Here is a 22,425-nt window from a genome sequence, read left to right as displayed (position 1 = left end):
GGGCCATATGTATCAACATATTTCCCCATAGACACAGAATGGGCAAAACCCTTTGATACATCTGGCCCTAAGAGTTCCTTTTTAAAGCCTCCAGTCCTCCAGGAAGCCGGCAATGATATCAGCACATGGGAATGTTGCTACTGAGAGCCAGGAGGCTGCAATAATGTCCCTTTGCCAGCTTCTGTGACTCTCGATGCATCCAGTCATTGCAGGGACCCTGGGAACGAGGACGCCTCTTGGAGCACCAGGAGTTTATAAAGCATCAGGCCATAGGCTCTCAACAATACATTTAGCTTCAGCAGACCATACGGGCCCTCGAGTTCCTGCTACTATAGCACTGCGCTGCAAAACAAAGCTGAAGCAGGCACTTAGTGGATGGGGTATGCCAGTGCAGAAGGCTACAAGGCTCCATTAATGAAAGCAACATGATCATCTTCAAGACATGCACCTAGACGCTGCCAATTTATAGATTTCTAAAAATCAAAAAACTATTAGAAAACAGGAACGTTGAAAGCTAACTGTAAACAATGGAGTGACAGTGAGCTGAAATTAATGAAAGCATTCCACGTATAAATGTTGTATATTCCTTACTGTAATGCTATTGGTGCAATGGGTATGCCCAGACGCCGGCCCTGTGCTCACTGTACCACTGAAGCCAAGCTGCATCCTATAGGATGAAGCCTAAATAAGTTGTAATCTATCTGGAGTGGCTTGTGTTCCAGTGCAGATGGGAGATGTCCTAAAATGTTGGGCTGGACTGGTCCTATTGAGTAAAGGACCCAGGCTGACTTGTGTATAGCTAGTTTCTGTTTAAAGAGGCATGGCGGGCAAGAAAATGATGGACTGGGATGCAGCCTAAGTAATTAATTAAAGGTGGTTGAATCTAATTCAAACATTCTACCTGGGAGGCGCTAGGGGGCGCACAGCGGAATGGCTGTGTGAACTGCAGCTCCGCCGGGCGATCAACAGCAATGTGAACTATCCCCGCTACGGCCCCACTACCTCGCCTGCTGAATAGCTCCACGTGTGCGGGAAGGCAAGGTGCATCAGCGGGCATGGCGGGATTCGCCCTCTCATCGTGGCTGATGATTTAATTCGGAGCGGCTGTGAGGAGCCACGAAGCGCCTGACAAAATGGAGGCTCGCCGACCCGCCGGTCTCCTGGAGTACACGGAGGAAGCCTGCGTATGAGCGCTGTACAGCGGCTGGGGGATCAAAACAAGGGTAAGAGCCAGCCCCCCGGACCCCCGATTGCGCTAAGTACTGTATCCGCTCCCGGGCTCCGATGCCCGGTATACTGTCATTGTCCCGGACCGCGCGCCTGACAAAATGGCGGCGCCCAGCGAGCGAGAAACGCTGTCGGCACCCTCGCGCTTCTGATGGCGGGCTCGGCTGAGCTGTATTGACCGATCGGCCCTGGGCGCAGAGCGTAAGGTCACCACCACTTGGGCACCTTTTACACAGATGTATCCTACCAGGCGGACCTCAACAGCTGACCATCGTCACATAGAAGATCTGACCAGCATGAATGATATAGGGGAATCGCACACAAGCACGTCAGCTTAAGCCACAGCGTAGATAACGAGGGAGACCGTGCTCCGACCCCCTACAATCCAGGGTGGGGGGTTGACCTGCTGTGCGGACCCTCATTCTTGACCCAGGCTGCACAGAAGAGAATACCACCAGACGCACCCCCCCAAACCACACGAGACGGCTCTGAGACAGCAGGCGCGACCTACAGGTGCATAGCAGCCACCTGGCCAGTGGTAAGGCTGATAACACGAGCAACTAGCCACTATCCCCATAAGTGCATCACGGCGACGGCGGCCAGAGTCACGAGGGCGTCAGGCCCCACTTACAGAATAACAGCTTCTCCGACTGCCGCGATGGGGAAGCCTGATAAACAACAACCTAAGCTATCGTTCGATAGCAGAAAATCGAATAAGCCGCAGAGGAGATGGCAGACTCTGGTGGCTCTGCGGAACCGCCGCCAACCAGCAACATGGAAAAGATACTGCTCGCCATCCAGTCGAATCTCCAGGACATTAACGGAAAACTGGACAACTTGACGTGCAGAATGGATGGAATGGCCGCAAGGCAGGAGAAGCATGGTGAGCGGCTGGACGAGGCCGAAACCCGAATATCGGCCGTAGAAGACGAAGCACGAACCTCCACTACCAAATGCGCGGGAATGGAACGTATCCTCGAAGTGATTAAAGCGAAGGAGGAGGATTTGGAAGCGCGCTCGAGGCGCAATAATGTGCGAATTACGGGCCTACCGGAGTCGACCAACACTGGGCGTATGGAACAGTACGTCGAAAACCTTTGCAAATACCTCTTTGGCGCGGAGGCCCTGTCGCCGGTCTTCATAGTGGAGCGGGCCCATAGATCGTTGGCACCTCGACCACCACCCGGAGCAACGCCGAGACCGATAGTGGCAAGGATACTCAATTACCGGGACAGAGACACAATCCTCAGGCTGGCGAGGGAAAAAGGCAAAATCACTTATCAGGGTAATTCCCTGGAATTCTATCCAGATCACACGATTGCGGTTCAGCAGGCGCGTAAAGAATATACATCCGTCAAGGCGAAACTGAGAGACCTCAACATCAGCTATTCCATGCTGTACCCTGCCAGACTTCGAGTGATGTGGAAAGAGAAGGCGATTGTGCTACCAACACCCAAAGCAGCCCTAGACTTTGTCAAAAAGGTGAAGCGGGAGACAAGGTCGAATTTGCTAAACGACCAGCAGCAGGACTCAGAATGACATCGCTGGCAGGCCCCATCTACATCCGGTGGTGAGTTGTTCAACAGGTGTGGGTTATAAATGTTCAAAGTGTGGCTGCAATAGTGCATACTGGGTGGCACGGCCTGGTGTGGGACTCTTAATGAAACGGCTGAGACAGTATTACTTGACTTTCCTTGCGACTGTGGATCTGGCGATTGTGTAGGACAAGCGTTCTGGGGCGTACTCCAGATTATGACACACATCACTGCCTAAGGCTGATCCCTCTTTACCGCACATACCCCGTTGTGGTAAACATTGATGTTTTCCCTGCTGTAAGAGGCGACGTCCCGGTGATCTGGGCGACTCTCTATAGCTTCACTCACGGTCGTACATTGAAGGCGATCTCCGGGGGGTCGAGGGACAGAGGGGGTGCGTCCCTGCACAGCAATCTGATATCGCACTGCAACAGGGCGCGGACCTTATCACCACGCACGTCCTCCTGCGAGACCACATTACAGTAGGCACGAGGGGCGCCAAATTCATTGTGTGGGAGGAGATCGTATACTGCATAATACGGACCTTCTTGCCTTCTCACACGAACAATAATGACTGGCTCCAGCTAAAATAAAAACTGCTCATGCACTATCCATGGGGTAATACTAAAGAGACTATTGGAGGGTGGGGGGTAAGCGGGTTCATAGTCACATACATTGTGTATATTTCAGCTTTCATAGTATCGCCTATACCCGTACCATCGGGTGTAGAGTTGTGCTCCCTGCGGTCCTCCGCAAGGGTAATACCCAACACAAGTTCCTCAGAATGGGTATTGAGTTGATTGTTACGAATTTGTGGGGTTTGTCTTTAAAAGGGCTGAGGCTTCAGCAGGTTGGGGTTGCTGGAGTGGGTGGGATGGAGGGGTTGGAAGGTTCTGAATGTTTAAAAAGACCAAAGACATTGAAATTGGACAAGTTACTGAGTTCTCCCTGGCGGACGGCTGCCATTGCTAGATATGTTACTCCTAATGCAAAGAGACAGACCTCCTATGGATGTGGTTTGTGTAGGGATGGGACACTGCACTTTCATAGATGACACCAGGTGATAGAAACGTCCTCACTTGGAACATAAGAGGATTCTCCCGGCCGCAGAAAATAAGGCAGGTTTTTGCGAGCCTCACCAGATGGGAAATAGATATTGCATTTTTGCAGGAATCTCACTTAGCTCCCAACACGCACGCACGTCTGGGTGCCAGATGGGCAGAGTCGTCATACAGGGCTTCCTATTCATCTTATTCTCGGGGTGTTCTCATTTTGATTAAGAAAGGGGTAAATTTTACGACACAGCAAGTCACACATGACCCCAATGGTAGATACATGTTGGTATCAGGCACATTGAGAGGCCAGCACGTGACACTCCTTAACGTTTATGGTCCCAACACTGATGCTCCAGAGTTCTTTCGGGAAGTCTGGGGGCATTTGCAAACGCATACAAACACACACATGATTTGTGGAGGGGATTGGAACGTAACGTTACAGGATGGGCTGGATCGCTCCTCTAATTCGTTAGAACAACATAAGCAGTCAAGATTAATGGTGGGACACATGATGAAGGATCTGACACTATCGGATCTTTGGAGGTTACGGCATGCTGACACACCAGGGGCCACCCACATCACGGCGTCTCACAGTAGCTGGTCCAGGCTCGATTATTGGCTAGGTACAAATGACATAGCACTATGGGTTAGGAAGATTCAAGTGTTACCACGCACATTGTCAGACCACAACCCCGTCATGTTACAGATCGACATACCACAATATACGCCCCCTCCGTTCCAGTGGCGGTTCAATTCCCAGGCTCTATCTGATTCTGTTTATACCGACACCTTAACGAAGGCAATAAAGGAATATTTCGAAATGAATTCACAGACAGTGGAAGACCCGGGTATATTATGGGAGGCCTTCAAGGCCACGATAAGAGGCATCTGCATCAGCACCACTGCCGGGGTCCTGAAAGACATAAGGCAACAGGTACACCGTTGTGAGGAGCGTATAAGGGATATAGAACTGAAGTTTGAGACAACGCAAAATATTTCGCTGTTGACTGAGTTGCGCGAATTGCACACTGAACATGCTGAATTTGTGGCAGCTGAAATTAAATACTTAGATCGCAAACACGTAGCCAGAACATTTGGAGAGGGAGGCAGGCCAGGGGGAACTCTAGCGAGGAAGATATGTGAAGGTAGAGGACAATCGGCCATACTTTGAGTCAAATCGAAGGAGGGTCTACTTCAGACACAATCAACGGATATACTGAAAAACTTTGTAGAGTCCTTTAGCTCCCTATATAAATCACAGCCCTCAGCGACAGCAGACAAGATCTATGATTATTTGCAAGATGTAGCGATTGGTTGGCTATCGGATGCACAAAGGGAACACTTAGCTATGCCCATAACAGTGGAAGAAGTAACGGCAGTAATCAAGTCGCTACCTAATGGTAAAGCGCCGGGCCCCGACGGGTACACTAATGAGTTTTACAAACATTTCGCGGACATTCTCGCACCCTATTTGGTAGACATGTTTGGCACTTCCTTTGAGAAATCATTACTTCCCCCTACCCTAAGAGAAGCACTAGTCATTGCCCTCCTAAAACCATCCAAGGATCCTGAGGAATGCGACTCCTACAAGCCTTTATCCCTCATTAACGTTGACTCGAAAATACTCGCAAAACTGCTGGCGGTACGATTATCCCCGCTGATGACTCGTCTGGTCCTGCCAGATCAGTCGGGATTTATCCCCACGAGATCCACCTCCCATAACACCAGATCCCTGTTTGCGCTTTCTCACTATCTCAAGCCCTCGGTTAAAGCTGTGGCAGTCATGCTCGTCGCCGCTAAGGCGTTCGACTCCATTGAATGGAGTTATATGATCGCCATATTACACAGGATGGGTTTTCCTAAGCGGTTTGTTCAATGGATCTCTTTATTATATACCCAACCATGCGCTAGAGTACGAATTAATGGCTATATCTCTGCCCCTTTTACCATTGAGCGTGGAACAAGGCAGGGCTGCCCCCTCTCGCCCCTTCTATTCGCGTTGGCGTTAGAACCCCTCGCTTGCATAGTGAGACAAAATTACAAATCTTCGGCATTGCAGTTCGTTGCCAGACCGCTCCACATATCCCTATACGCAGACGATATGCTGCTGTATATACGCGACCCCAACACCAACCTCAATCCTCTGCTTAGAGAATACATTAGATTCGGGGGGCACTCAGGTTTGACGATTAATTGGTCAAAATCTTCCATAATACCGCTAACGGACACTACCACTCCCTTTGACATCGACTACCCGCTGGAATGGCAGCAGGATCCGATTCGTTATCTGGGGGTCATGTTTCATAGGGACCCGGAGGAAGTCATGCGCGCCAACTATGGGGTAGTGATATCCAAACTTGAGGATAAAGTCCAACGCTGGGTCCACTTGCCTCTATCTCTAGCTGATAGAATCGCGATAGTCAAAATGAACGTTTTACCTAAGTTACTGTATCTTTTTAATAACATTCACATCACACCTACAGGTGAGGTTTTTCGCCGCATTAAATCCTTAGTACTGACCCTGATATGGGCCGGCAAAAAAGCCCGCATAGACCTTCAGACATTAACACTCCCATATACGCAGGGCGGTTTTGGAGTTCCTGATTTTCTCCTCTATTATCTGTGTGCCCAGGCACAATATGCAGCATATTGGTATCATGAGATCCCGTACCTCACCCACGCAGCCATAGAGGAGGGAGACGCAAACCCTGTACCCCTGTCAGCAATAATCACACATACCAGACCGCCACTGCATGCAAAAGACATCAACACCATAGATAGAACGGTCAAAGCCTGGCGTAAACTTGGACAGCTAGCCCGTAAAACCCCGTTATACGCACCAGCGATGCCATTACAACATCATCAGGCACTGTCCGTCACCAGTGAACAGGTAGGAATGTCATTGCTGAGCAGGGCTGGAATTGATAAGATGGGTGATGTGTTCGGGGGAGGCACATACTTAGGTATTGATCAATTGACATATATACATAACAAGACACCCATGTTTCGCTTCACGTACTATAGACTAACTAGAGCTTTGAAGGAACACTACCCAACATTCCCGGCAGAACCAGAATGCTTAGCGCCCCTCCAGCAACTGATAACCACACAGGACTTATCACACCTGGTATCCAGATTGTATGCAGCGGCGCAATCGGAGATGCCACGGCCCACAATTAAGGCTAAGGTGAGGTGGGATGTAGTATTGGAGACTCCGTTAACAGATGTTGAATGGCAGAGTACATGCGCCCTAACACAGATTCTCACGCCCAACGGCAATTTGAGAATTATACACTACAAATTTATTCACCAGGCGTACTACACCCCAACAAAACTTCTCAAATTTGGCTTGCAAGAGGACGACAGGTGCAAGAGATGCAATAGGGAAGGTGCTAACTTCACACATCTAGCTTGGTCTTGCTCCAAGATAGCGGAGTACTGGGTAGAGGTTACATCCACACTCACTGTTATGCTGGAGGAAGAGGTGCAATGTACGATACAAGTCTGTCTCCTAGGTATAGTACCACAATTTCGTGCATTAAAGCGTAAATTCTGTGCTATTGCTTTATTATTAGCGAAAAGACATGTGGCACAATGCTGGCATAGCCGCAAGGTACCGAAAAAATCAACGTGGCTTCATGACATGTCCACATGTAGAGATAGGCTGCAAACATACGAGGAGAACCTTCCGGCGCAATCCAGGCCAAAGGACTTCTGGTGCTTCTTAACAGACTATACTAACTCATTGCAGGACAACGTGGAAGATTAGATCACATTCTATTCAAATCAAAAAGCGATTATATATGGTGTACGAGCCGCGATCGAGTGGCGGCCGGGCCGTAGGAGAGAACCAGAGATACTGATGTACTCACTGAATCAGATATATGTGATGTCAATGTAAGGTCTTAAGTTGAGTTATGTTCCTGTTCTTATCTATACAATGACAAAATGTAAGACTCATGTTAAAGTGCTGGCTAAGAGACCTACGAAGGGAGCAAGGGGCGGTTCTGACTAAAGTTTATACACGATTCCTTCATGTCTGCCTTTTTTACTTCTTTAGATGACCATTATATCGTTGCGAGCCGGCCCCAGGGTTGTAGGCTCATGCTGTGTAAACTGCATTGTGTTAATAAAGGTCTTACGCAAAAAAAAAAAAAAAAAACATTCTACCTATCACTCTTTTGTATTTCTCATTCGAGGGCCTCTACATTACCCTCCATTCTGGATATGTGGAAGCTTGCAAGGGAGTGGCTGAGATAAGGGCACTGGTCGAAGAACGCAGGTAGGCTTCCCCTTACCCAGCCGCGGCCGGTAGTGGGAGTAAAAGCAGGGCGGTGACGTGGGAAGGGGGAGGGGCAGGGTGGGGGGTAGTAATGTATGGATTACGGAGTTTTACAGGTAAGTAAACATTTTAAAAAATAAAACAAATTTCGTTGCGCGCACTGCATCGCATTTTGGGATGCAGTGTACTCAACTAAATTTGTCGTATTTATTTAAATGTTTACAAATGTTTACTTACCTGTAAAACTCCGTAATCCATACATTACTACCCCTCACCCTGCCCCTTCCCCTCCCCACGTCACCGCCCTGCATTTACTTCCACTGCTGGCCGTGGCTGCCCTTACCTCATCTTTTGGCACCTACCTCATACAGGGAGAGCCAGATTAGCATAAGGAAGAAGCACCCGTCTCCACTGCCAATGCCTCATCATCAAACTTGTCAAACTGCATCTGCAAGGCAAGTTGGCGGAGAAGAAACAGGATCTGTGGAGGCTTTTTGCACCCTTGTTCAATCCAGCTGTCTATGAATGCCCATTACCTGCTATCATTAAATGCCCAGTACTGCCAAGGCCCCCAGGTGACCCAGGAAACAACTGTCATTCCATACCAGCGGTATCTGAGAGAGGAGAAACAAGCATTTGCAATGCAATAGGTCTCGCATTTGCGAGAGTTTGAGCTATTGGCATTGTAAAAGACAATGCCTTTTATTTATGCGTTTGAAAACCTGTAAGCTGGGCGTAAACAAGCACTTTGTACTTATAGCCCTTGCTTATGAGAAGCAAAGCTGGCAGTCTCTTTTACTGACAGCCTTGCTTCTCGTAAGCAAGGACTATACGAACAAAGTGTATGATTATGCACCGCTTGCAGGTTTTCAAAACAAATTAATAAAAGGCATTGTCATTTACTATGCCAATATCTCCAACTCTTGCAAATGCGAGACCTATTACATTGCAAATGCTTGTTTATGCCTGGGACCTGTGAAAGCTTTTTGCCAAGCTTGATGTCGAGATGTTGTCCAGTTCCTCAGTATTACCGACACGACACCATGTACAGCAGTACTGTTCAAAATATTTTATTCACAAATACATGTTTGGAAATGCTGTGCACAAGAGGAGGGAAAGCGGGCAGGACAGAGAGGAAAAAACACAAGGTGGTATATGAAAAGTGGAGATGGCAAAATACTGGGGGCGAGGGGTAAAGGTACAGGAAAAAGTATGATGGAAAAAGTGAATGATTGGGGGAAGAAAGAAGCAGAAGTAAAGCAGCAGGAAAAAGAATGAGAAAGGTTAAAAAGACATAAGAGGGAGGGATCATTTTCTAGAGAAATGGTGCGGGGTGGGTAAGGAAATCAGAGAATTTGGTGGAACGGGGGCAGGAGAAACAAGTAGGGGGCAGAGGTGAGGATGCCAGGCAGAGGATGTGACGTAGTGAGAAAGAACAGAGAACGAGGCGAAGAACCGGAACCATAAGGATGGTGGGGGCAGGTGAGGGGTGACGGGCGACTCTCCTAATCGCTCTTCCAGGAAGACCGCGCTGGTGTTGTGTTAAAGGCTCATGTGCCTCCTCGCTGGGCCCTGCCAGCTGTCACCAGCCCTTTGTGCTGGCACCGCGGCCGGGCTCCGCAGGGGCCTCGATGTGCCCGATCTTCAGAGATAGCGCCTAATCCGCCCAAGAGCAAACACAGGGCATCCCTTTGAAGGCGCCCGCGTGCCCGGGGACCCCGAGGGGGGTTGAGAAGCTGAGGACAGTAGAGGGACGCAGAGACCCGGACTGGAAATACCAGGCACTGGGGAGATCTGTGCGAGGCCACCTCAAAGAGAGGCAACGGCGGCCATCTTACCTAGAAACACCCAAGGCCCAGACCGGAAATGCCACCGACAGGGGGCACTGCTGGTATATGAGCGGAAAATACCGCAGACTGGTTGAAATGGAGGTGGGCTACATGTAAATACCGCAGACCGGGGGAAATTCAGGAGTGTGTGAAGTAAAGAGTTTTCTTCTGGAATTGCCACATACAGAGTGAGGGAAGTGTCGAGATCCGAACTAGAAACAGTACACGCCGAGGCTGAAAGGCCACAGACAGATGGAGAAGTTTACAAACACAGCACATCATTTTCAGTTTGAAACAAAATAGTTTAAACCGGAAAACTCGCTTGTTGTCGCCTAATCATGACCTTCACCTAAAATATTATATTCCACCTCCTTCTGTCCACATAGCTAAGCAGTTAGGACAAATATCAACTTTTAATGTCTACTATTGAACCACTGACCATACAAGCTGTGCTGCGCGTGCACTGGAAAGGTTCCTTCTCTGAATGCATGTTTTACGTTAAAGAGCGCCTTTCGGATACAATTAGGCGCTGCCACGGCTGACTCATATAACTCCGCCCCCGAGAGAGTTCAGCATATGCCGGAGCTGTACAGTGCGCGAGAGGAGCTGAGTACACACCATGGAAAACGTGTACACGAAACATACATTCTTCACAGGGGCGACTGCACTGCGCTAGGATCTCTCATGGAGGCGTTTTGCTCTTCACTCTCATGGTAGCGTTTCTGACGCCATTGCTTCATGTATGTCGTCACGCCTGACATCATCATAGGGTGATACAAAAGGGGATGATGGACGGAGCGTTTGAGCAAATCAAACACTCACCCCCAGTCAACTGATCTGGGTTTAATCTATCACCATTCTTTAGCCCACTCAGCCACCCCATTTCAGACATGGCTATATGCAAATGAGTCTGACCCTGTGCCTCATGGGAACAGTCCAGCCCGAACTGCCAAGCCATGTCTTCCATGGACCGGAAACAAGCATCCTGGGACCGGTTTCGGATTCATAATCCTCATCAGCCAGGCTATCTTGAATCCAGTGGCCAAGTGAGCAAGGGACTCACGTCTGAGCATACCCTGCCACACTTAGGGCGAACGAAGCTTGATTCCGGTCCAGGGAAGACATGGCTTGGCAGTTCGGGCTGGACTGTTCCCATGAGGCACAGGGTCAGACTGATTTGCATATGGCCATGTCTGAACTGGGGTGGCGGAGTGAGCTAAAGAACGGTCATGGATTAAACCCAGATCAGTTGACTGGGGGTGAGTGTTTGTATTGTCAACGCTCCGTCCATCACCACCTTTGGTTTTTCTTCATCATCATAGGGTGACCAGAATTTTAAAGCCAAAAACCGGGACATTTCCAAAAAATAGAAGTACTACACTTTTACTTCAACCCAGTGCACAGAATGACAGTGCTTCTTAGCAGAGATTTTCAGAAGAGGCAGTAAGAACATACATAAAATAAAAATTTTAAGAGCCGGTAGCATGCTTGTTAATTAAATTACTTTCTTATAACAGCTGCTAACTATCACTGCTTTGCAGAACATAAAAAGATACCTACTACAGTTTTCATCCAATCCTCTCTAAAAACCGGGATTTCCTGAAATCTACCGGGACAGCCAGTGAAAAACCTGGGGCCATATTATCAAGCCTGGGCGATAACATTATCGCCTCTTTATCAGCAGGAAACTGCCGTTAAAGTGGCGATAATGGGCTTGATAATAGGCTCTATGGAATTCCAATCGAAGCTCATGTTAGATGTGAAGGACATCTATCATGAGCTTCGATTGGAATTCCATAGAGCCTATTATCAAGCCCATTATCGCCACTTTAGCAGCAGTTTCCTGCCGATAAAGCGGCGATAATTTTATCGCCTGTTCTTGATAATATGGCCCCTGGACTGTCCGGGCAAATCTGGGACACCTGGTCACCCTACGTCATCAGCACAGATTAAACTGACAGGTTAGACACTTTCAGGTTCGGGCCCTTCCTTTTCTGTAAACCTTTTCCCACGCGCATGCTCTGTTTTTCTCTCACGCCCCCTCCTTTCTCATGTTTTCTTCGTCCTTCTCATGTCCCCTTGACACCTTTGCCTCACATGCTGCCTTCATGTCTCTTATTCATACATGCCAACATTTGAAACGGAAAAGCGGGAGATTCTGAAAAACGAAATCGGAGGAATGTATTTTCCTCATTGACTAACATTAGAGTGGAAGATTCTTTAGGAGGGAAACAGCTAAATAATGCCATTTTGGTTTAGAAAGTCAGGAGTATTCCACCCGAATCGGATCTGGTGGCATGCATGCTAATGTGGCCTTCCTTTCCTTTCTTGCATCTCCTCTCTCATGTCCAGTTCTTCTTTCTCGTGCACCTGCATTCTCTCTCCATTAAATACATCTAAGCGCTTTGAAGTGGCCCCAAGGCCGGCATAAGCACTCATCCTGACAGTTCACCATATTCCTTTCCATCCTTTCTCCTATTTCATTATTTCCTCTCCTCTTTCGGCGTTCTGTGTCATTCCCTCTTTAATCTTTTGTTCCCTCAGCGCGTTGAAGAGGACCCTAAGAAACATGATATTACATCAACATTTGTATAGTGTATGCCTGTTATATCTATGTGCTTTCAGCTGTGTCAGTAACCCTTCCCGGGTGGTCTGGGGTGTTCTTGCTCACTAGAGTAGGGGTGAGCAGGTAGGCTTGTGTCTGGTCTGTGTAATGATCGAGCCTGTTATGTGTGGTGTTTTAGGTTGGCTCCTGTTGGTTTAGTAGTGAGACGGCATTGGTGTTGCATCTAAGTTGCTTCTAAGCTGACTTCTCTGGGCAAGCCAAAGGGTGTGCACCCTGAATATTGAAACCAGAATTTCTTCTTGTTACGTCAGCCTCAAGGAAAAGGAGGATTTTGGTGTAAATCCAGGTTTACAACTCTTTGTAGATCTATATTTGCATCAAAATCCATGGATTGATGCATGGTTACATCCATGAAACCCATAGAATGCCTCCTTGATGCAAAGTAATGCAAGAGAGCACATTGTGCTGTGTCATTTTAGGTTATAATCCAATGCAAATCTAGATTTGCGTTGGATTGTAAATAAGAAACCCAACACTTGTTGAGTCAGTCTGCATTAAAGAAAATAACGCAAAGCAGACGCAACATGTTTTTAAGTCTGGATCTATGCATGAAACATACATAATGTACATATTGCATAAAGAGTTTATATAAGTGTATGGTATTAATTTCACACACAGTGATGTGCCCCTTTTGCTGTGTCATGTCACACGGCACAAATTATGAAAACTTGTGGTTAGGTTTTCTAAGTAAACTATTGAGTCCTTCAAGGTATGTAGATATTGCACACATGCATCCCCTTCCAACACTCACCTGATGAAGCCTTGATCACTGCGCCTTCACATAACTTGAGGCTGCTTCACTGAGGCTGCTTTGTGTGCTGGGAGGTATACTACGTACACTCAAAGATTTTTGTGACACCTCATCCTTTAGTAGGTACTTTATGGGCCTGCACCTTGTGTTCTGTTCATGCCTTTGGCCACTCCATTGTCTTGGTGATGCCTGTTTTCACAAAAACAATTTTACCTAAGCTTAGTGTGCATACATCAAAAACACGCAGCACATACTTATTCATGTTTATTGTATTTACAGACGATTATTATAACCGTTGTTTCCATTACGCAAGCATGCATTACAATCCTATTTAAAGATATGTCTTCCCACCGTATAAACAAAATGTAAAAGTTGGCTTTTGGCAAATTGTTTTCATATTTTTCAAACTTCACCGAAATCACCATATTCAATAACTTGAAAAGTTTTGGGGGGAAGAAAATGCTGGAAAAGTTACAGCAGAAAGTTGGTTTTGTAGGAGAAAAATGAACACAATTAACTAACATTTTCATAAAAATGTAGAAACCTGCCAAAATATAAGACATTTCATCCACCGATGAAGTTAATGAAGATGAAAACTTTGCAACCTCATGAAATGTATTTGTCACCTTCACAAAACTTCCAGTCTAAGTATAATTATACGTGCAGTTACTTATGAAATGTAAAATTCTTTGTGCATTGGTACTATTGTATTTCTGCTTCTATAGTTCGTGTCCAGGTCTGTTTGATGTATGCCCAGGTGTCTGAGTGATGTTATACTTACTATGCGAGTTATAGTGATCTCTTGTGTTATCTGCCCTTACTTGCTTGCTTTGTGGAGAGATAGCATTGTGTGTCTAATGTATCACACCCATCAATCGATAGATAGCAAGAGTGCCCATGGTCTCTAATGCCAGAGGAAAACGACCCCCCAGCCCCTCATAACATGATTAAAGAAAACTGTCATCAATGATTTGAGGTGGGTCCCGCCACCCTTGGGCCCTGATGCCTCTACTGTATTCTGAACTGATGAGTGTTACACCTTAGACAACAATACAAAGATGAAAAATCAGATAGGAGCACACTCAGCTTTGCCTGGGTAGCAGACATGTTTCGGTGTAACTGAGCGTTGTCAGGGTTCAGCACCTGGACACACTCACATCTCCTAGGGGACTCATAAGTGAACAACAGATGCTGTGGGAGGCTTGAGCCCAGGCTTCTCAGCTGGTTGGGTTGTATTCACCCTCTTAGAGGTAGGGAGGGGCACAGGTGGGGACACATGCATGATGCTTTAGAGCAGTGTGTGCCAGCCAGGCCACGCCAGGTGGGTACCAGGGGGCTGACGACAGAAAGGCACTTTAAGCTTGCTCATGGCGCAGTTCAACCAATAAAGTGGCGGAATGCAGTTCCTTGGGCATTAAGATTGTAACCCCAGGAGTTAAGAAGCACGCGCTCAAGCGTTCCCACCCACATTATGTTTTCCGTGGAGTCACTGCCCCCTCCACATATTTGATTAAGAGATCAGGCCTGGCCTCCCTGAAACCACTGACCCAAAAGCAAGCGAGGTGGCCACGGGCCGGGGCCGGCTACTTAGCAGCCTTTTCTTCGGCCGGGCCCCTGGCTGTGAAGCGTCTTGGGCAACGCCTGTGCCTTTTACCGTCTCAAAGGCTTATGCATTCGCCCTCTTTGTGTTGTGTCAGTCAGCAGAAGAGCACGTTTGAGCACTTATTAAAGTTTTCTGACTGTTGTTTCCCGTCTCTCCGCAGACTTGGAGACGGCCGCCTTCTTCCGAGGCATGGGCAGCGCGGGGCCGGGGCTGAGCGCGCTCCCGCACGGCCGCGTCGCCCTCCCGGAGACGCTGCTCTCCAGCCTGGAGAAGCCCTTCAAGGAGCCCGAGTGCCGCAGCTGGGGCGCCCACGACAGCCCCAGCCCGCCCGCCACGCCCGAGCAGCCCCTGCCCGCCTTCTACCTCTCGTACTTTGACATGCTGTACCCGGGCGAGGAGCCGGGGTGGGCGCCCAAGGGCCCCCCGGACGGCCTGCACCACGCCCACGGCGGCAGGGGCGAGGGCCCGAAGGAGCCCGAGCAGTGCCCGGTGATCGACAGCCAAGGCCTGAGCCAGGACCTGGACTACCACGCCACCCTGCACCTGGAGGAGCACTCGCTGGAGCAGATGCAGACCATGGTGGTGGGGGAGGTGCTGAAGGACATCGAGACGGCCTGCAAGCTGCTGAACATCGGCGCAGGTAGGTGGCGCTGCCCGCCCCGGGCTCACCTGAGGCTGGGGCCTGTTATTCACAACCAACCTGCAGCCAGTGCTGAGCTGTCGGCCAGGGACATCTGGAGGAGGTTGGGGGCAGGGCCCAACGTATTTAGGGGGCCTCTGTCCAGAACAGCTTTGATTTTGTGATCCAATTTCAGCTTTTTAATACCCTCTTTGATCAGATGACCGATGCTGCATAGGCACACTGGTCCAAATTCTATGGGCCTCATTTATGAAAAGTGACGCATCGCTGCGTGAAAACAGCGATGCGTCACTTTTCACTGCGCCCTCCTTGCGACACCAATGATGCATCATATTTACAGTATGACGCATCATGGCGCAAGGAGTTACAGATACGTCAGTATCTCTGACGTACCTGTATGGCGCAAAAGTGACGCATTGCTGGAGTGTGTCACAAAAGTGACGCAACTCCAGCAATGTGTCCTTTCACATGGGGCAAGCCCCATGTGAAAGGGCCTGCGTCAGTCTTACGCCTGCTGTGAGGCAGGCGTAAGAAAATGACGCATTTGTATCCTAGAAGTGGCGCAGTGAAATCTTATAGAATTCACTGCGTCACTTCCATGACCCTTTCTTGCGTCAAAACGCCCCCCCCTTGCATACATTATACCTGGTGCAGGTATAATGTGGCGCAGGGGTTTACAAAGTGACGCACCTACCTAGATGCGTCACTTTGTAAATATGGCACAACAAGGTGCATTTTTTACACCACTGGTGCGTCACAAAAAGTGACGCACCGGCGGCGTAACAGTAACGCACAGCCTCATAAATGAGGCCCTATGTGTTTCTATCTGTTAGGCAGGGATTGTGGTGTGTGTTTTCAATATTGTAATACAGCAGCAGCTCAGAAATATTACTGCAAATAATTTCTGCGACCTTTCTAATATGAAAGGTCCTGTTTTGACCTAAAAAGATCTTTTTTATGGGGGTTGATGGTGCCGAAAAACAGACCACATTTTTCAGCAACATGTGTGCAATAGACTCCCACACACCACTCATATTGGAAATAAATCAAAGGCAAACGTTATTCAAAACAATCTATGTTTAAAAATGATTCAAGGTCATCAGGGCAGGACTGTGTGGGGAACAGAGCTTTATCTATTGGACCCCCTGAAAGGCTGGGGCCCTGGGCCAGAGCACACTTTGCCCATGCCTTAAATCGTCTCTGCTGTCGACGTGCCCTTGGAAAGGTAAGATGGTGACCTGCCGGCCTCCCTACATCCCAGCCTGGGGTGCTTCCCACGCAGACACCAGCCTGTCTGTCACGCGGCACCTCTGGGAGTGGCCTATGCGCGCGCCATTGGAGCGCACGAGAGGCCTATGGGTGTTTATGGTGGCCCGCAAAGTTCAGGAGCATCGAGGCAGTGATACTAATAGACCTGCCTGTGTGCTACGAAATACCGATAACATGGCATAACAGAACATAACAGTGTTGAATACTACAGCATAAAATAGCCTAGCATAGTCAGGGACAACAGAGTTATGGAGATATATACAACAAGTACTGAGCACACGTTTGGAGATAAACAGTATTGATACAGCAAGATTACATTAAAACAAGTCGACACCGGTGGTATAATAAACAGGTTGTTTATGTAGATGGTATTCTTCAGAACAAACAACGCCAGCCGACACGTGTTTCATCAACAGGGGAATACCTGTGACTCTTCAGGGCTGAAATGGCGTGATGAGCGGATCTAATTGCCGGTGATAATTCCGCCCCGGTCAATGGGTTTGAGGAAAGCCGTGGGTAGGGCAGAAATGGATGAGGGATTGTACACAGGCTAGTAAGTCTGTGTTAAGCCAAGACCTTGCAGTTCCGTGTCTGGGTAGTGCTTGTCTCGTCTCTGAGAGTGGGAGTTATGGAGGACCACATTATGTGGCATGGTTCACTATATAATGCACCAAGACGTGGCAAAATATGTGTCGTAATGTAGCAAATCCTGTAATAAAATTATGCCGCACGAAAAGACAATTTATGTAGCACAATAGAGCCCATTCTTTGGGATTATTACTTTGCTGTTTTATCATTTGGACACACATTGATGTTGTCTGGGCCAAGCTTTACCTCAATAGTATCAGTTTAAAATCCTGAATATAGCAATCATCAACAGAAAGGGGACAACTTAAACTTTTCAAGAATATGCCCTTGCACATGACCATGTGTGGCTATTTTCTTTTAGTAACTTTTGATCCATTTGAGCTAGAAATATTTGTTGTTGTTGAGATCTCTAAATTATGCAGCACGTGTGCCACAGCCGTAGAGTTTCATAACTGCAGTGGCCTCGAGCATACCACACAGTATGGAATAGTATGACACTGCATGAATTCTGATTGGACGCCCAGTGCCGCAGGGGTCTGAGGATTAGCCCGTGTGTAGGGAAGTGAGGAGGGGCCGAGGGGGTGGATTGAGGTGCAGAAGACTCAGGGATGCTGGCAGTGGCAGCTAACTATACTCCTGTACACACAGCGAGTGCGTCAGTTTTAGAAAAAGATGACAATGTTTGACTTTCTGAAAATTATAATTTGTGCGCAAATATTTACTGCTCCCACCACACCATCTCGCCAAGCGAGCTGAGTGCAGGCGGGCTCGCACCTGCGAGAAACAGCCACCCCTGTGCTCAGAGTGTGGAGGAGCGCAGGGGAGGAGGGGAGGAAGAAGTGCAGAGAGGCAGAGAGGTGTGAAGAAGGGCGTCACTAAGGGCTTTGTGCATGCTCGGAAGGGAATCGCGGCCTAGCAGCAGATACACTCCAGGGTAGGGTAGATAATATGGGCGGGTCAATTTATCTGGGAGTGGCAGTAGCTGTCACAAGAAAGGGTCAAGATGGCGATTAGGACTTGGGAGTGAGAATTCTAAACAAGCATTTGAAATGCAGTTGGCCTTGCCTTTGGAATCTTGTATGTATTTAGCAATGCAGCACATGATCTTTGGTGATGAAACATCTACTGTTCTTTACCATAGAGGGAAAGTAAGCACCAAACTGCGTGGCTTGCCAGGTATGGGAACACATGGAGAGAAATATTTCCTTTCAGCGGGAAATGGTATAGTCCAAAGCTCTGTTTTAAATATAAAATCAGGGCCTTCAATGGTCATATCACTGAAAATACAAGATTTGAAAAAAATATTATCTACGGGTGCTCGTGGAAAACAATTTCTATGGACTGGAGTCTAGAGAATGCTAAGTTGATTCTGGTATTTTACTGACCTCTGCTGGTCGTTTTCTATCAAAAAAGTTAAATAGAGTCAGTTGCCAGAAAAAAAAAGAGAAAGTCTCTCTGCAGAAAGCAATTCTGGTATTTTACTGACCTCTGCCGGTCGTTTTGTACCAAGACAGTTAAATAGAGGCAGTTAAAAAAGTCCCTAAGCGGAAGCAGACAAGTCCTGAGGCTGATCTCCAGAGCCCACAAAGTACATACACATATAAGTAAATAATATGTATATACTAAAGTATATACAAGAGGTCTTGAATGCTCAATCTAAAAATAGGAACTTACCAAACATGAGCAGGAGGGTCATGAGTTAAATTATAATGGTTTCCCAGTCAAGAAAGTTGTACAATCCTCTAGTGACGGTAGAGTATGCTAGACAAATGCTTATGATAACACAATGTTACATCTAACCTGTGTGTATGGAAACGGGACGATATAGTGACATGATGTGTCTGTGTCTCCAGGCATTGAGTGGCATGTTGTAGAAGGTTGAATGCGTCGCTGTAAGAATGTGATGATGCATGGAATGGTGCTGTATGTGCACCGGGTGAAGGCTGGAAGTTAAATACAGTTGGAGGAAGGATGAACCCCTAAGAGGTCTATCAGCCTTTGGCTGTAGCCTGAGGGCCTTGCACATTTATAAAGAATTTGCCTCCTACCCGAGTGGCTCCAGACAAAAGCAGTCATATAGCTAGATATCAGTAAAACAGAAATGCCAAGGCGCTATTGTCACCTGTGTAAAATCTAGACAGAAGACAGAAAGACAGAAAGACAGAAAGATAGATAGATAGATAGATAGATAGATAGGTAGGTAGGTAGGTAGGTAGGTAGGTAGGTAGGGAACATGATTCGAACATGATTCGTGATACACAAAGCCTTGTGTGTGTGCCACCATGAACTTATCCTCAGAGTATGCATTCTACCATCTAATCGGACCCTATGGGTGCCAAGGATTGTGGAGTTTATATACACATACACATATATCTTGTACTGTAATTGTATTGATATAGTGCTTACTACTCCTGTTAAGACACCGAAACGCTTTACGGCAGGTAGCCTGCTATTCCGTAACCGAAAGTTAGCGGTTAGTCTATTGGCTATTGCTTATTAGTTATTGTGTTTTGTTGGCTGTTAGAGTAGACGTATGCTCTTAGGAAATTGTGAGAGGCATTTTCTCCACTTTCTCGCAGTAGATTAAGTTAGTTGGAGTTAAGTGTGATTATTAGTAAGAGTTCATGGAAGTTGAAAATGGGAGGAGCAGATGGGCTCGAGAAAGTTGGATAATGATAGACAGCAGGGGAGGGTGAATGGAAGGAGAGTTTGTGATGAGCGATGAGTCACACTGGGAAGTGTAGATAGGCTAGAAAAGGTGAGATACTGTTAGACGGTTTGTGATATGTGAGGAGAGGTACGGCTAGGTTGTTGAAATATAGTAGAGAGTAAGGCAGCCATGCATGAAACAGAGTGGCATTGAGACATGCAGTGGATGGACTGTAGGAAGAAGATAATTCAATACAAAAGAAGAGAGAATAACAACTAGCTATAAAAACCAAGGTTGGTTTTTGAGCCGGATTTTCGGAGTATGGTAGGAGTAGGGTTTCGAGATAGGATGCAACCTGAGGATATATAAAGAGTAGGAAGAAAGGCTGAGGGTTGTTACCTATGGTTAGGTCATATATGTTTGCTTCTGTTTCTTGTCTTTTGGCTTCTAATGGTGTTGGCACTGTACTTTTTAGGTCACATTGCTATTGAAGATTATTTGATTATTTAGATTCATATCTCTGTGTACTTGTCTTATTGTAATATTATGAGGGCCCAGAGTCCTATTGCCAACAACCACGGGTCAGGAAAAATAAAGGAGGAAGAAGCAAAAAGTTTGGGGATAACCCTGCAAAAAGGGCCATTTCCAACAATGAGGTACAGCGGTATGTGGTATGTCCGATTAGCTGTTCTTTTACAATTTGCCTGGTAGGATTTGTAGGACTGGGCCACGTAAGGGATTTGTATTGAATTAGTCTCTCATTAATTAGCCTGAGATGGACACACCAGTTGCACGTATCCACGAGGATGAGGTACTCCCTCAAATTAGTAAGGGTTATTTGTCAAGGTCTTTTGATGATTTGGTTCCCACTTGATCTTAGAGGGTCTGTGAGGGGTATCTGACTGCAGGCTCAGGGGTTAGAAATTGAGACCATGTAGATTTTATATCAGACTATGTTGGGAATAACCATGTTTAACCTTTATTCTCAGCCTTAAATCGTTCTAAGTGGCTTTGATCTTTGCATGTAGGGAGTGTCTTATTTTTGCAGTTTGAATGGAGACGGTGGAGCCTCCAGTGGTTTTCTTCCTGTAAGCAGATATTACAAAGTGTGGGGCCAACCTGGAGCGTAAGTTTCTTGATTAGGAGTATTTGGTGATTTTTGCTGTAATGAATGTTGGAGACTTTGCCATTTATTGCCCATTGTGTGATGCATATTAGCTTGAAATAGGATCTTCTTGCAGTTGGGAGTCAATGTAGAACCCCTCGGACTGGGGAGATGCAGTTTCATATATTTAAATTAAGAGGTAGTCTTGCTAGTGAATTTTGGATTCTTTGTAGTCTGGTGATAGTAGATAGCAGGATGCTGTGGTACTGACTGTATAGTCAAGCTTGTAGAGGACAAGTGATGTTGTTGCTTGTACAGGTTGAGGAACTCCAATATGTGGAAATATGCCTTAGTAGTTGATTGAAGAGGCTTGTCTACTTGAGTATTCATGTAATGTGTAGAGGTAAAGAAGATTACAAGATTGTTTACTTTTGCTATTTTTAGTGGGTGTCCCAGTTCGTATGGCCAGAACATAGAGGATCATAATATTTCCGTTCGCAGCAGGTCAGAATTTCAGTTTTTGAAGCATCTTGCTTTAGGTGATTCCACATCATCCAGCGATCTACAGCTATGCGGCAGCATTGAGGTTTGATATTCCTATACTCTTTGGGTTCTGCAGTTTGAGAATTATCTGTGTGTCAACTGCATAGTGGTAACAGATGAGTTTGGAACTGTTGCTAAGTTTTAGTGTCGGTTTATATAGATGTTAAAAAGTAGATGTGAAATTGTATGTCCTTGTGGGACTCCTTTTTTTTATGCTGGAAGTATTTGCTGAGAAAAGGTGTGTATAAATGAGGGGGACGTGTTGCTTTGGTAGAATGAAACCCAGCTGAACGTTAAGCAATCTATTACTACTTGTTTCAGTCTAAGAAGTAATGTATCACGGTTTACTCTGCCAAAGGTGGTTGAAATGTCTAGAAGTAGTAAAGCAGCGACACCCTTTTTGTTGACTGCGTTATTTAGGTTATCCAAAATTCGGATTAGTGCTGATTCGGCCCCTCTTCCTGGCCGGAATCCTATTGGCTAGTCTGAGATTTGCTGGTTTTCTTCTATGAATCCTGAGATCTGGTGAAAGGTGGCTGTCTCCATCAGTTTGATGAGGAAAAGTGTGTTGGAGAGTGGTCTGTAGCTGCTGGGATTTTGAGGGTCCAAAATGTTCTTCTTAAGTAGTGAGGGTATGTATGCCTTCTTCAATATTTCCTGTGTTTAAGAAATTATTGATAATATTTCCAACTGTAATACATGCAGACATCAATCGAAGGAGC

General features: G+C 46.9%; 1 protein-coding gene across 1 annotated transcript in view; it reads left to right on the top strand.

Annotated features, from left to right (window-relative positions):
* The window catches only part of SPDEF (SAM pointed domain containing ETS transcription factor), an 84,093-nt gene that overhangs the window by 47,767 nt on the left and 13,901 nt on the right, over window positions 1-22,425 (top strand). Inside the window, exon 2 of the mRNA XM_078644265.1 lies at window positions 15,069-15,548. Coding sequence (XP_078500391.1) covers window positions 15,098-15,548 — 451 coding nt within the window. The 5' untranslated portion in view covers window positions 15,069-15,097. The remainder of the gene's footprint in view (window positions 1-15,068; window positions 15,549-22,425) is intronic.

The sequence above is a fragment of the Lissotriton helveticus genome, chromosome 5_1 (genome assembly GCF_964261635.1).
Source record: "Lissotriton helveticus chromosome 5_1, aLisHel1.1, whole genome shotgun sequence".
Classification (NCBI taxonomy): domain Eukaryota; kingdom Metazoa; phylum Chordata; class Amphibia; order Caudata; family Salamandridae; genus Lissotriton; species Lissotriton helveticus.
Note: the sequence above shows the minus strand (reverse complement) of the source record. Positions and strands in the feature narration are given on the sequence as shown.